At 39.7% G+C, this 13,346-nt stretch overlaps 1 protein-coding gene across 1 annotated transcript in view; it reads right to left on the minus strand.

Annotated features, from left to right (window-relative positions):
- The window catches only part of POMT2 (protein O-mannosyltransferase 2), a 38,175-nt gene extending 24,885 nt beyond the window's left edge, over positions 1–13,290 (minus strand). The window contains exons 1-7 of the mRNA XM_020794366.3: positions 10,018–13,290; positions 8,988–9,072; positions 7,708–7,812; positions 6,452–6,560; positions 5,129–5,237; positions 4,080–4,239; positions 1,226–1,332 (exon numbers count right to left, since the gene is read on the minus strand). Coding sequence (XP_020650025.3) covers positions 1,226–1,332; positions 4,080–4,239; positions 5,129–5,237; positions 6,452–6,560; positions 7,708–7,812; positions 8,988–9,072; positions 10,018–10,313 — 971 coding nt within the window. The 5' untranslated portion in view covers positions 10,314–13,290. The remainder of the gene's footprint in view (positions 1–1,225; positions 1,333–4,079; positions 4,240–5,128; positions 5,238–6,451; positions 6,561–7,707; positions 7,813–8,987; positions 9,073–10,017) is intronic.
- Between the last annotated feature and the right edge of the window lie 56 nt (positions 13,291–13,346).

The raw sequence follows: 13,346 nt of genomic DNA on the forward strand, positions 1-13,346 counted from the left end.
AGTGATCAATCCTGCTCATATAAAATACAAGTAAAGAGCCCTGGCAAAAGCCTGCTACCAGTGTGACAGGCTCCAGATTTTTGCTCTAATATTCCTACAAACTATCTTATACAGATGCATGCAGTTCTATCTTGGCAGCTGACTTTTGCTTAATTAGTACCTAAGTATGAAAGGCCCCCATCCCACTAACATACTAAACAGCTTACTCTTGGCACAACAGGCTGGTTAAAGCAATAAAAAAGATTACTGATTACATAAGAAGATTGGTGCATATTGACATTTGTTGGTAGCAACCTTTTAGGCAGGCAGTGCTGTGTGAAAGAAAATTGACTGGTAAATTTCAAAACCAAGAGCCGTTACTAGTAACATCATTTGAAATATTGGAAAACTGTGGAATACTGTATAATAATACAGAACCAAATTTTATTCTTGTTTTTATCATTTATTTTTAAAAGACAATTAACTGTTCCAAGTGAGCAAAACTGAACACCTATGCTATGATACACTCACACCTGACACCTACCACAAGTGTCAACTAAACAGCTTTGATCAATGATGAGAAAACAATCACATGTGAAGCTATGGTGTTAAACTGGTTGTGCTGGCAGCTACTAAGGAAAGTTTATCTCCTTCCCCTCTCATGCAAAGCTTTAGAGCTCTTTTCAGCATACACAGGTAGTCTGAAGTGCAGAGAGTGGTCATACCCCCGTTCCCACTAGCCAAAGTTCATCTCTGGATCCTGTCCAGTAGTCTGCAGAAATTCATGGACCTATTCAGTAACTCAGATACTGTACTGAGGTCTATGTATACAAAGACAGAAACAGCCACAAGAAACAATATTCCTGTAGCCACTTTCTGCTTGATGTAAAAGATACTGGGGGAAATTATGGCTCAATGCAGCTATGACAGCAAAACATGCTATTGTTCACAGCTGTTGGTCCTTCTAGACTTTTCCAGGGGTGAAGTAATAGCTGTAAAGATGATCTGTCATATGACATATGACGCATCCAGTAAAAATAAATTGCAAGTACTTCAAATCTTGGTTGGTAATTCTGGTTTGCTGGCCAACTGCCAATCATAATTCACCAACACAGACATTGCACTAAACTGTAATTAAGCATGTTTTGCATGACTCCTGAATTGACCCAATATGGCAGTCGTGATAAACCAAGACAGGAAGATTTACCCAAATGCACATTCTTAAGAAGGAAAAGGGAAGAAATACCTTCTATTTAAGACTGTGAAATGAACAGCAAACAGGGCTGTGTACAGGGCAAGTGGCAGCATAATGAGGCAGAGTACACGAGCCAGAAAGTGTTTCCCAAGAGTGACCTGCAGCAAACAATGCAGAACAGTTGCAGCACCTTTTAAGCAGTATTTCTAAAAATCAAGGTACGTACGTCCTTGACAAGCACACCCACTGCACAACCACCAAGCAAGCTCACAAAATATGTAGGCACTACCTACATATTTAAGTGATATCAAACAAGGGTAAAAACAAAGCAGACACAGAAACAACTTCCTTCTGAAGCCTAATTGCCCTTTTATTCATATGATATCTTTCTGTTGTAATTCATATTGTAACTAACTTACAATAGTATCAGGACAGAATACAATACAGTGGTGCCCTGCATAGCGATGTCAATCCGTTCCAGGATTAATGTCGCTATCCGGATTCGTCGCTATGCGGGGCGGGGACCCATAGGAACGCATTAAACTCCGTTTAATGCGTTCCTATTGGGGAAAAACTCACCGCTATGCGAGGAATCCTCCATCTGGCCGCCATTTTCGCCGCCCGGTAAGCAAGGGCAGGGTGCAAAAATGCTGTGGGCGGCCATTTTGTTGACCTGGTGGCCATTTTGGAACCACTGATCAGCTGTTTGTAAAACATCGCAATGCGATCGCATTAGCGATCGCAAAAAACGTGTCACTATGCGGATTCGTCGTTAAATGGTGCGCTCGTTAAGCGAGGCACCACTGTATTACAAAAAGAGATTTTTTAAAATTAAAAACAATTTGACCACAACAGCAACGTTTTTCTGAATCAGTAAAATTATGTTCATCTTACCTGTGTTAATAAATAGCTGCACTGTTCATCAACCAAGTGCCAAATAATTTAATTCATTTAGGCTGCAATTCTAAATCACCCCTCAAGGGAGTGTCACTGAAGAAAGAGGGAACTGGCCTGCAATTCCATGCACATTAAACCTGAAGCCTGAAAGTGAACCCCACTAAATTCAGAACAAGTCACCTCCATGTGGACACACTGAGGCTTGCACTGTTATGTTTGAGCAAACATGTACAGTATGCAATTGTGCTGTCAGGCCAAAATCCTATGCACATTTTCCTGGTCGTAAGCCATGGGAAATACAACAAATACAATGGACTCATTTCTGAGGGTGTGCCCTTGAAGCACACACTCAACCTCAAAGTTTGTGAAAGTATAACTTCATGGAAACAGAGTATATTTCCAAGTGATTCTATTTAAGATGAATGTATGATTCCAGAAGGCTTTTAATTGAAATAACGTTAGCTGTATGTCCGATGGCAATTTTTATATATATTTTAATTGTATTTTAATTGTTCTAAATTTTATTGTATTTTAAATGTTGTAAGCTGCCCAGAGACCTTTGGGTAGTGTGGGCGGCATATAAAATAAATAAATAAATAAATAAATAAATAAATAAATAAATAAATAAATAAATAAATAAATAAATAAATAAATAAATAAATAACAACAATAACAACAACAACAACAACTATAATTATAATTATAATTATAATTATAATTATAATAATAAACCAAAGGGGTCAGATCAAAGCAGGTACAGTAGGACCCCCATATCTGTGGAACTGATATTCACAGTTTCATTTTCCTGTGGTTTACCAAAATCATCATGTTTCATCATTATTAGTGGTGAAGAAATGGCAAATAGTTAATTATTTCACCAATTAATACATTTCTCGACATATTCTAATATTCCAGTAACTCCAGGGTCAGCAATGTAGCTAGAATTACTTCACAGCCATCTGCAAGCAAAAGGCCTAAGGAAGATGGATTTGCTCTATTTCAAATGCAATTAACTGACCTGACATCAGAAGCAGCCCTTTTCAGACACTGGAACTTTACATCTTTGTACTATACTTACTTTAATCAAGAAAAACAAATCACAGAGAGAAGAAAGCCATATATATTAAACATATAAGGAGCAGAAACATTAGGTGGAAGAAATTGGATTTTGACACTTCAAACAGCCTAAGAAGTCATCTATAGAAGAGACCAATAGCACTCCTCAGACAGGCTTGAAAAAACAGCATGTTGGCTGGCTGCAAAATCCTATTCATTGTTGTTAATGAGGAGCAGATTTAACATCTATTGCCAAGGTCAGCATGTCTCATATTTGATGTCTCCTAAATACTAGCTGGAAATAGTTTTAAGCCCCTTCTTAAAACCATCAGCTACCCTGACAAGTTATTTGAAGTCTGGGGTGGGGGCGGAATCTTCTTTGTGAAAAAAATGAATTGCAGTCATCTTCATCTTCAGAAAAGCAGTTCAGTCTGCAGAGGCTGCAAAATCCTTCAGGCACAGCTTAGAATTAATAACTGCCCATGATGCATCGGGAGACCAAATCCAATCTGTAGCCTATGAACTGTACGGCTGTACTGAAGGTCAAAACAACTGCAGCATTCCCAATATCACAGGTGATCCGATGCAGCAAAAGAATGCTTCTATTCAGTGGCATTTGCTCATTTAAAAAAGAAGCTGTCTGCAGAAATCCATGGCATATGCTTAACCTCAAGCTACTCAAAAGCAATGCTAGATGCAGCTGAGCAGTGCAACATGAAATGAAAACGACCCAGGAAACAACATTCTCCTTGAAAAAATGTTCACTCCCATTTCATATGCAATACAGATGGAAACTTTACATATTGAACAGGCAAGTCTGAAATACGTACAGGTTAAAGACTGTCCTCTGCCACAGTCAGCATCTGGTTTCAATACGACGACCACTGAAAGAAGCAGCTGCAATGCTTTCATAGCTTTTTCTCCCCATAAAAGCAGACTTTTAGGCACTCACCATCGAGAGGCTGAGGTCTCCCAGCAACTCCCAAAGATCACAGATTGTGTTCATTCCAACCAAGAGGACTACAAAAAGCCCAACAAATTTCACACCCATTGCACCCGCAAGATTTATTCCAGTCAGACACAACCAGAACCACCAGGGGGCAGAAAAGGACCTGCAAAACATTTTAAAATGTCTTGTTGAAAACAGAATTTTTTGAACACAGCTTTAGGAGTAAAAGTCAAAGGTAGTGGACATTTTATACCCATGTGTTCTTTCATCAAAGACCATGCTCTAATGACTCTATTAGCCACAAGTGAAATGAAATGTTACCAATTTAAACTAAGCTGTTAGAGTACCAGTGACTCTCCAAGAAAGAATACTGGATTCTAGAACAGCCCTTCCAGTTGTTTGATGGGGCATGTGGGGAGCAAAAGTTTATGGCAGGCCTAGACAACTAGTCCCAGAAGGCCCACAGCATGCCATGTGAGGAGCAGAGATGGCTACAAATTTTCACAGACCGCATCATCACACACTTGTTCACCATTTAAGTGTGATATCTCTTTGATTCCTTTTGAAGTATTTGTACACTTTCTGTTTCTAGCTTTTAATTATTCTATTTTAATAATCTAAGCCACGCTGGTCCTTTTTAAGGAGAAAGGTGAGGTAATGATATTTTAAATAAATAATGCAACACAGGAACAGCTTTACAAGAGGAGTGAAACTGAAAGTTTACTACTCAGTCTTATCAGTAGCTAATCTCTGCGTTTTTTTTAGCATGGTATTGCAAATTTAAACAATGCCATGTTATGAGTTTGCTTATGTGTTCTGGCACATTTACCTTGTTACCTTTCTGGTTATTTTGCATTTTGAATGCTTCGGTTTTAGAAACAGATTTCATTGTTTTACCATATCCTGTAACCTGCCCTGAGGGCTGATTTGAGCCATCTTAGTGGAGTAAAATTTCTGAACATAAACGGGTAAATATAAAATTAATTTCCCACACAGGATTTAAAGGCCATTATGCTCAAATCATGAAAAAAATCAATTAACTGCCATCTTACCTGTTTGCACAGGAATTATACTTGACCATACTGAGTACGGCTCCCATAAGGAAGAACATCAGAATAGGATCAAGCAGAATATATTGAGAAAGAGTGATGAACCCTGTGTCTGGAAAATAAGACAAGGGCAAATGAACCATGGTTCCCAAAATATCAACCTTATCTTTTCAATACCTAACCAAGCATCCAGGGTGCATAAAAATCACAATGATTTAAAACACAACTTGAAAAAAAAATTAAAAAACATTTATTTTGGGAAAAAAATTATTTGGAAAAATAATTTTTAAAAAATGTAAATAATTTAAAAAATCAAAATTTTAATTTAAATTGTGATTTAAATCAAATCTACCCTGCAAGAATCAGGTTACTGAATAGCAGAAACAACACTTTAAGAAGACAAACTGGAACAAGTTTAGAGGAAATCAACAAGGCTGATCAGTGGACTGGAAGCTAAGGCTTATGAGGAAAGACTGAAAGAACTGGGCATATTTGCTTTGAGAAAAGAAGACTGAAGAAGATATGACAGCACTCTTCAACTACTTGCAAAATTATCATACAGAGGAGTGACAGGATCTGTTCTCAATCATTCCAGAGTGCAGGACATGTAAAAATAGGCTCAAGTTACAGGAAGCCAGATTTTGGTTGAATATCAGGAAAAACTTCCTAACTGTTAAAGCAGTACAACAATGGTACCAATCACCTCAGGAGGCCATGGGCACTCCAACACTGGGGACATACAAGAGAAAATTAGACAACCATCAGTCGGATATGATTTGATTTGAATTCCTGTATTGAGCAGGGAGATGGACTCAATGGTCTTATAGGCCCCTTCCAACTCTTTTATTCTAAGATTCTATTATTCTAACACACTAAAATGATTCCGTCCACAAGGAGAAAATATTAAAATGCTTTTTGAAGGCTATTCTTGGTGCTAAATTTTAGAATATAAAAGAAAGGCAAGCAGGAATGTTTGAATTGTTTGAAATGTTTTCAAAACTGAACAACCTGGTTCCTGTCTGCAGCAGAGAAGATAGCAATGTAGGTTCAAGTGACTTTTCAGTAAGGGTATTCTACAATGATGTTGCCACCACTGAAAAGACCCACAAGACAGAAAAGTATGGGCAACACATATATAAGTAGTGAGGGTTCAATCCTAGCACCAATACAAGATCTGAACAAAAATATCCAAATCTATCTAACACATACAGCCTACCATAGCAGGAAAGGTCATGAGCAGCTAATCAGCCCTGGAGCTGGGCTCCTTTGGTGATCTTCCCTTCCCAGTAGCAGAACCTGGTAAAACAGCATGAAGAAGATACCTACCAAAAATCAAAATGGCAGCTGTGAGCACTGCTGCAGGGAGTGATTTGGACAGCTCCAGCACTGTGAGGTAACAGATGGGGACTAGGCATGAACCCAGGAATGCACAGAACTAAAAAAGAAAGGAAAAACAATTTTCACAAGGCAATGATAATATGTGTTTTCTGTACAATTATATTAGGGTCCTCCGTAACACAGCTCTTATAATATACAAGATACATTATGCAATACTCAATCCAGTCTGATGTGTATTCTGAAGAAATGGGTGAAAACGCACAGTGTTTGTCTGATGACAGCATTTGCTTTCACAAGAGCCAGAGAAAATTGACAAAAGCCACATATTTGATTCATCCCATCCCAACAATCCTCACTTATACCTCCTTTCTGCTAAACCAACAGAAAGAAACTCAGGCAAGAAGATACAAGCATCCCATAGCACAAGCCACATTTTTCAATAGAATAAAGAAGAGATCCACTTATATATTTTCCTTTTTTTCTCAAGACCTCATTGAAGACAATTTGTACCCAAACCCTCCACAGTTCCAGGTTTAGCCACAACTTATTGTCTGACTTTTCTTCCTTCCCCTCTGCCATCTTATTCAGGCCTTCTGACAAGGAATTTTCATTCTCAGTTCAATTTTCTTCAAATACTGAGGTAGTCCATCTGTTTGCAGATCATAATTGCTGGTGGCAGTATCTCCAAGTATATGTGAAAGAGAGAGTGTTTGCTGACTGAGAACATCTTCATAGGAAAGCATGTTCCCTTTTTACTGCAGCATAACTACAGCTATCACTTTCATAAGCCAGTGGGAAAGTGCAAAAGGACATTCTCATCTCTTTACAAGCATAATGGCCCTACAGAATATATTACTCTTTACATCTAAAGAGACACTGGGTCAAGGACTTGCTTCCATCACCAGTAGCAGCTCTCAAGTGGGGCTCCCCTCATAACTCTCCTGCTGAGTTATGGGAGATGTGATTTTTGTCAATATTTTCTTTTCTCTGAAATCTTAAGAGGAAGGCCTCTTAAGATTTAAGATAAGGCCACCCGCCTCCCATAGCAGCTATTCTAGATGATGGTAGAAAACATTTTTTTATTTTTCCTTCTCTCTTCCATCTGGCAGACTTCCATCTAGATCAAAACTCTTTTGCAGACAGAAGGCAGGTTTCCATACACAGGAGGCAAATTTTGGAGTTAACTCAACATTGTTCCCCACAGATAAGACCCTGGTGGTTTACTAAATATCCCATAATCTTACCCCTCTCATTCCTATGTAATTGTGTTGTTCATATTTGTCCCCTGGCTTCTGGAAAGGAAATGTGCCATTATAGCCACTCAGGTAGCCAGCAAGTCCTATCAACATCTAGGGAAGATAGAGGAACAGATTCAGTCAGTCATAATTAAAAGCAGAATTTTACAGATTAATCTAGTCCTCTAAAAAATTAAAAAGAGACACCATTTAGATTCAAGACTGACAGTGCACATACGCAAGCACACATACCACAGTAATCTGGGCAGTTAATTATTTCATTGATACTTGACATGCCACTCTTCAACCCAAAAAGCTTACAGGGCAACTTGCATTAAATATTTTAGAAATACTGTATTTTTTTGTTTATAAGATACACACCCCACTTTTCTAACCCAAAAATTAAGCTTTGAGTATTCAGCCTCTGGGCTCAGAACGTCGCACATTACAGGTCCCTGTTGAATCTGAGCCTACAGGCTCTACTCAGTGTGTTCCATTTGGTTTGTTCAGCATCAGCTGATGCCAGTTCCATAAGGCTCGTGATTAGAGGAAGCTAAGTGTGCTGACTGTAGGAAGCTAAGCCTCGTGAGTGAAGAAAGCCTGTTTACAGAGGCAAGGTATGGGCCATTTTGTTCTCAACTTACTTCCGTGTATAAGACACCCCTCAATTTTTAGTGTAATGATTTTAGGAAAAAGTAGTGTCTTATGCATGGAAAAATATGGTATATATTACAAGGAAGAAATGGAAATAGTGAACTCTGTGTATGCAGCACAAAAATGGCAGGATTGTTGCAAGTGTTCAGTGAAGCAATCCAATTTCTTTCTACCTTCTTTGTTCTTTGCCTCCCAGAGCAGGAAACTCAGCTACCTTGAGAAAGTGAGTGGTGGAAATAGGAAAAAGAATCACATGCTGGAAAGGAAGCACTTTTGATCATGAGAAGGTGGAAAAAATAATAAGAGGCAGTTATCACCAACATGCCCTCTTTACACTTTCTCAATTAGTGAGTTGCAGTAGGAAGACTCCTGGGTAGATATACCTTTTTTTCTGAACTAGTAGAGAGGTTTTTTATGTCCAAGAAAAGGCTGAAAGCAACACTTGGCCTACAGGCTGAGATAAGGGAGTTTGCTTTCAGAAGAAAAGTCAAATTACCATTGGTTACTTCAAAGGAATATCCATGGAAGTGTTCATAAAATCTATCATGGTGGGACGTTTATTAGGATGAAATATTCCGCAGCCAAGGGATTTTATGAGATCTCAAAATGAATAAGAATTTATGAAAGCAGATTACCTTCCCCAGAGGTGGATGGACATCAAAGAAAAAGGTCCGGTTAATGTAATAGCTTCCCATCTTTCCAAAATGTGTTTCATCCCAACTAATAAAATAAGACAGAAAAGTCAACGATTATACTTTCACTAGCTACCGTTACCATTTGCAGTAACTCAGTATGATTACATTCAAACAGGTCTGCATAAAGTTCAAAGCTGAAAGCAGAAACCTTCTTAATTGATGGCATTTTTGGTGTAAATATAAGATCACATCTGCTGGGCTGATAACTTGCTAGATACTTCTCCTAGACAATAATATCTGATCTGTAATACATTTTAACAGTTCAGAAGTCCAGTTCTAAACATATCCACTTAAATCCTAATGGTTTCAAGTGAGTTTTCTTCAGAGAATGTTGCAAATTGGCAAGGTTTATAATGGTGGTGGTGGGGAAATGATTATAAACTGAAATATAGATTATCTCACAGATTAATAAATGTGTTTAGATCATTAGGGGCATATAGCATTCAACATCCCATACAAAAAGTAATCTGTACAGACCAAGGAAAATATTGCTGCTGTGGACTGAAACTTGAAGTCAGTCTTTCTATATCCAAATCTTATCTCTCACCAAATATGACGAGATAGAAATTGATTTTTTGAGGATACTTTGTGTTTTAAATTGTTTTTTGTTTCTAATTATGTCTTTGTGGGTGGTGCTGGTCTGTGGTATTTTAATTGTTGTTAGCCACCCAGAGTAGCGCCCCAAAAACATATGAGTGGGATATAAAAGTAATAAATAAATAAATTGTTATAATGGAAGAAAGAGAGAGAACTTAAGCTGGTTGTTAAAAATAGGATTAAAAAGCAGTATCTATCCCTGCCCTGTATTTCGTGGCTTTAAAAGCCCCTCTTTTTTCTCGAAGCAGTCTAAAATAGGCATGTCTGTCTATCTTTATACACCTGCCGAAATAGACTCAATTTCAGTCCAAGAACCTTCCTTGCCCCACCTCCCAAGCCTAGCCCCGCCCCCGTCTCTATGGCAGCCCCGTACCAGATGTGCGGCGGTTCCCGCAGGCGGTAGAAGCGCGTGGCGAAGCTGAGGAGCGAGACGAGGCCGAGCGGGCTCCAGAACCACCCGGGATTCCGAGCGGCGGAGGCGGGCAACGCGGAGCCATTCGCCAGCCTGAGTGGTTTTCGCGGCCGCAGGCCCAGCGCGGCCTGGCCGTTCTTGTTCGCCGCCGGCGGCATTCGCCCCTTGACGGGAGGCGCCTCCTGCCGGCCCTTCGTAGTTTGCGCGCAATGCACAACGGGAAGCCGAGTCTCTCTCCCTGCCCCCCCCCCCCACATACACACACACACCGGCTCCTTCGGGGGGCATGATGGGCGAAAGAGTTTGTCCGTACCACGTGAGTTAGGAAAGGTGGGAAACTAAGACGCTTCCCGCGGGATTCTGGGAAATGTAGTTTTCACCAAAAACAACGCGTGTGGAGGACGATCCTCTTAAAATGTACAGTACACTGTACAGTATTGAGAACTACAACAGTGCTAAAAAGATAGCACAAGTCGTGTTCTATATTAAAGACTAACAGATTGGTCAAAGCAGGGAGCCTGCGGGCACCAAAGCCCGTCAAAGTGTATCTTCTGCATTTCATTTCCCTCTGATTTCACTGACTACAAATTTAAGCTCAGCCGCATATATATACATGATATATACATTTGAATAACCCTGAGTGCTTCTGATGAGCGCCAATCATCCCTCCCCTCCCCACCTGGATCTTTTAAAAGAGGAGAACAATATGTGTTGTATTCTAAGTTTTTTGACAACATTAAGGGTGTGGAGGGTCCATTTATCCTGGTTAATCTATAAAAAGCAGGCAAATAATTTAAGAGTATGTAAACTTTAACGGAGATCAAATACAGAAACAATATGAATAGTAACTTCCTCACAAAACAGGGCTATGATTGGACACAGCTTATGTTTGAGAGATGTATCAGGAGAGTTGCAGTGCCAGCTCCTAGAAGATTTGCTCAGATCTTTCCTTAAAAGAGATTGTGGTGTCTAATAATTCAAAGCATTATATTATTTTGCTGGGTATGTCATAGCTTAAGATCCACAGTTACATCACATATACTGGCTAATGCCACCTTCCATGGTTTAGGAATCGCCCTAAACTCCATCAAGACACTCAGAGCACGTCACAATATTTTTTATTATGATCAAACATATACAGTGCACAATACACACAGAGATCTACACAGATTTACACAGTCCTTTTAGTCCTAGTTCTCTAAGAAAACATACCTGAGAATTTAAAGAAATGATAAAGTATTCCATTTTCATTGCAGTGTTACAATCTGTTTACAGTATTTTGTCCTTCCATCTTTTACTCTCTTTTTGACTGATTATGTTAATGCTTTCCAACCTAGGAAGGGGTAGACAGACATACTGTACTGCTGACTATAAAACTGGATTTTGACTAACAAGCTGCCCTCTTTAAAACACTGTATTGTTAAGGTGTCTTTTTATCTTTGTTTAAAGGACCAGTACTACATTTTTCAGATGTTTTAATACTGAGGGACAAAGACTTATGCTAAAACTAGGACCCATCAGATTTATTGAACAAATGAATCCGTCCATTTAAAATTCCACAAGATATGCAGAGCCCCTATTATTTCACACACAAATCACTCTAGGGTGCAAATCTGATTAAAAATTAAGATAGAAATGTAAGCCTGCAATGTTATTCCTACTTAGCTAAGAGCAAGGCCCATTGAAAACAATAGGACTTACTTCTAAGAAGGTATGCTTACAATTGCACTGTAAAAGTAAATGGATAAAACTAGTTGACCAAATCAGTTACATTGTAACACTTCTTTTCCCACCTATGGAATAAAAAGTTTAATGTGTCACATTTTATTCAACCAGTTTGGTAGTGATGTACTGTACTGTATATTAATTAGATGAAGACAGATCTGAATAATAAAACTGACTTTAAAACATTCTTCTCTCACTTTTTCTGTCATTCTCTCTCTCACACATGTACAGCTGTAGAAAATACTGTACATTGAAAGTGATCAGTGCAATCCTGTCAAGGCCCTCTTAAGATGAAACATGGCTCCAGTGTCTGTTTTCCTATTTCCATTGAATCTGGCTGAGGAAAAGCAAGAAATTGCCAAGATTCTGTGTGGTGGGAAATTGGAAAATCTTCAGCTAGGAGCAACGTTTGAGATCATTTACACTTCCTGGGAGCAGATATTCATTCAGACATTTTTGAGGCTATAGATTGAATAAATAACCCTTGAGATTCACCAGTTCTCTCCTGTAACCCCCATCCCTTTTGGAAAGGCTGAAAAACAATTGTCAGAATGAAAACTTTATACAGTTTGTGATGGTTCGGTTATGGCCTCAGGCTGGTTGGACACAAACACAGGCTTTTCAATAAACATTGAATTAGAAACATCTAACTTGTCTGTCGTTTTGTCTCTCGCCGCCAATGGGTCAAACGAGGGTGTCCATAAATCTTGCAAAAACGGGTTGTAACCAGATTCATACCAGGGACCTTTGATAAAAGGGTTAGAGTCCTCATGGTCCCGGCTGTCCAGACCAGTGTCTATCAAGGGAAGGGTCTCCTCATCTCTTCCCTCCAAGTAGAAGGGGTCGGTCCCCTCAGTGCATGGGTCCCAGGGTCCGGTAAATATCTCCTCCGGCGAGCCTCCTCCAAACGCCATGCTCTCCTCCCATGTTCCTCTCTTTCCACAGCTTCCTTCTCCTCTCTTAAACGTCTCCGCCACTCTCTAGCTTCTGATTCCCCCCAGTAAGAGGGTTTAGGGGGCAGACTGCGTCTCGTCCTATAATCTGCCTCTTCACCTCTCCCTGTCCAGGGATCTTCAACCCATATTAATTCCCAACCCCTTGGTATGGCATCTCTCTCCCCTTTTATATCTTCACTTTCCGCCTCTACCAACGGTCTGCCCCTGTCCTCCGTTCCCGCCTTTTCCAACCTGGTTTGAGTTGCTACGGACAGCTTTGCCATACCGTGCTCTAGATCCCGGGTGTCTACCCCCTGCTGTATTGTCACGATGCTGGGAGTTGCTGCATCTGTCTGTGTCTCTTGCTCTTTCTTAGGGGACGACGACACTCCGGCGAGGGCCTCAATCCCCTTGCCTCTGGCCTCACACAGTTCTATGATTTTCAATGGCCTAAACTTTCTGCATTTATAAAGTGAGCTGAATTCTGCTACATTTATTAGCCTTTAGTGCCACTGGCACACACCACCACAATAGGCAGCTATTTTTCTGGAACCTACCTCTCAGCTTATTTAAAACTACTGTCTTTAAGTTCTTTCAAATTCTTGTACTGTATTTAAATTGTTTGCCATC

Source organism: Pogona vitticeps, chromosome 1 (assembly GCF_051106095.1).
Source record: "Pogona vitticeps strain Pit_001003342236 chromosome 1, PviZW2.1, whole genome shotgun sequence".
NCBI lineage: Eukaryota > Metazoa > Chordata > Lepidosauria > Squamata > Agamidae > Pogona > Pogona vitticeps.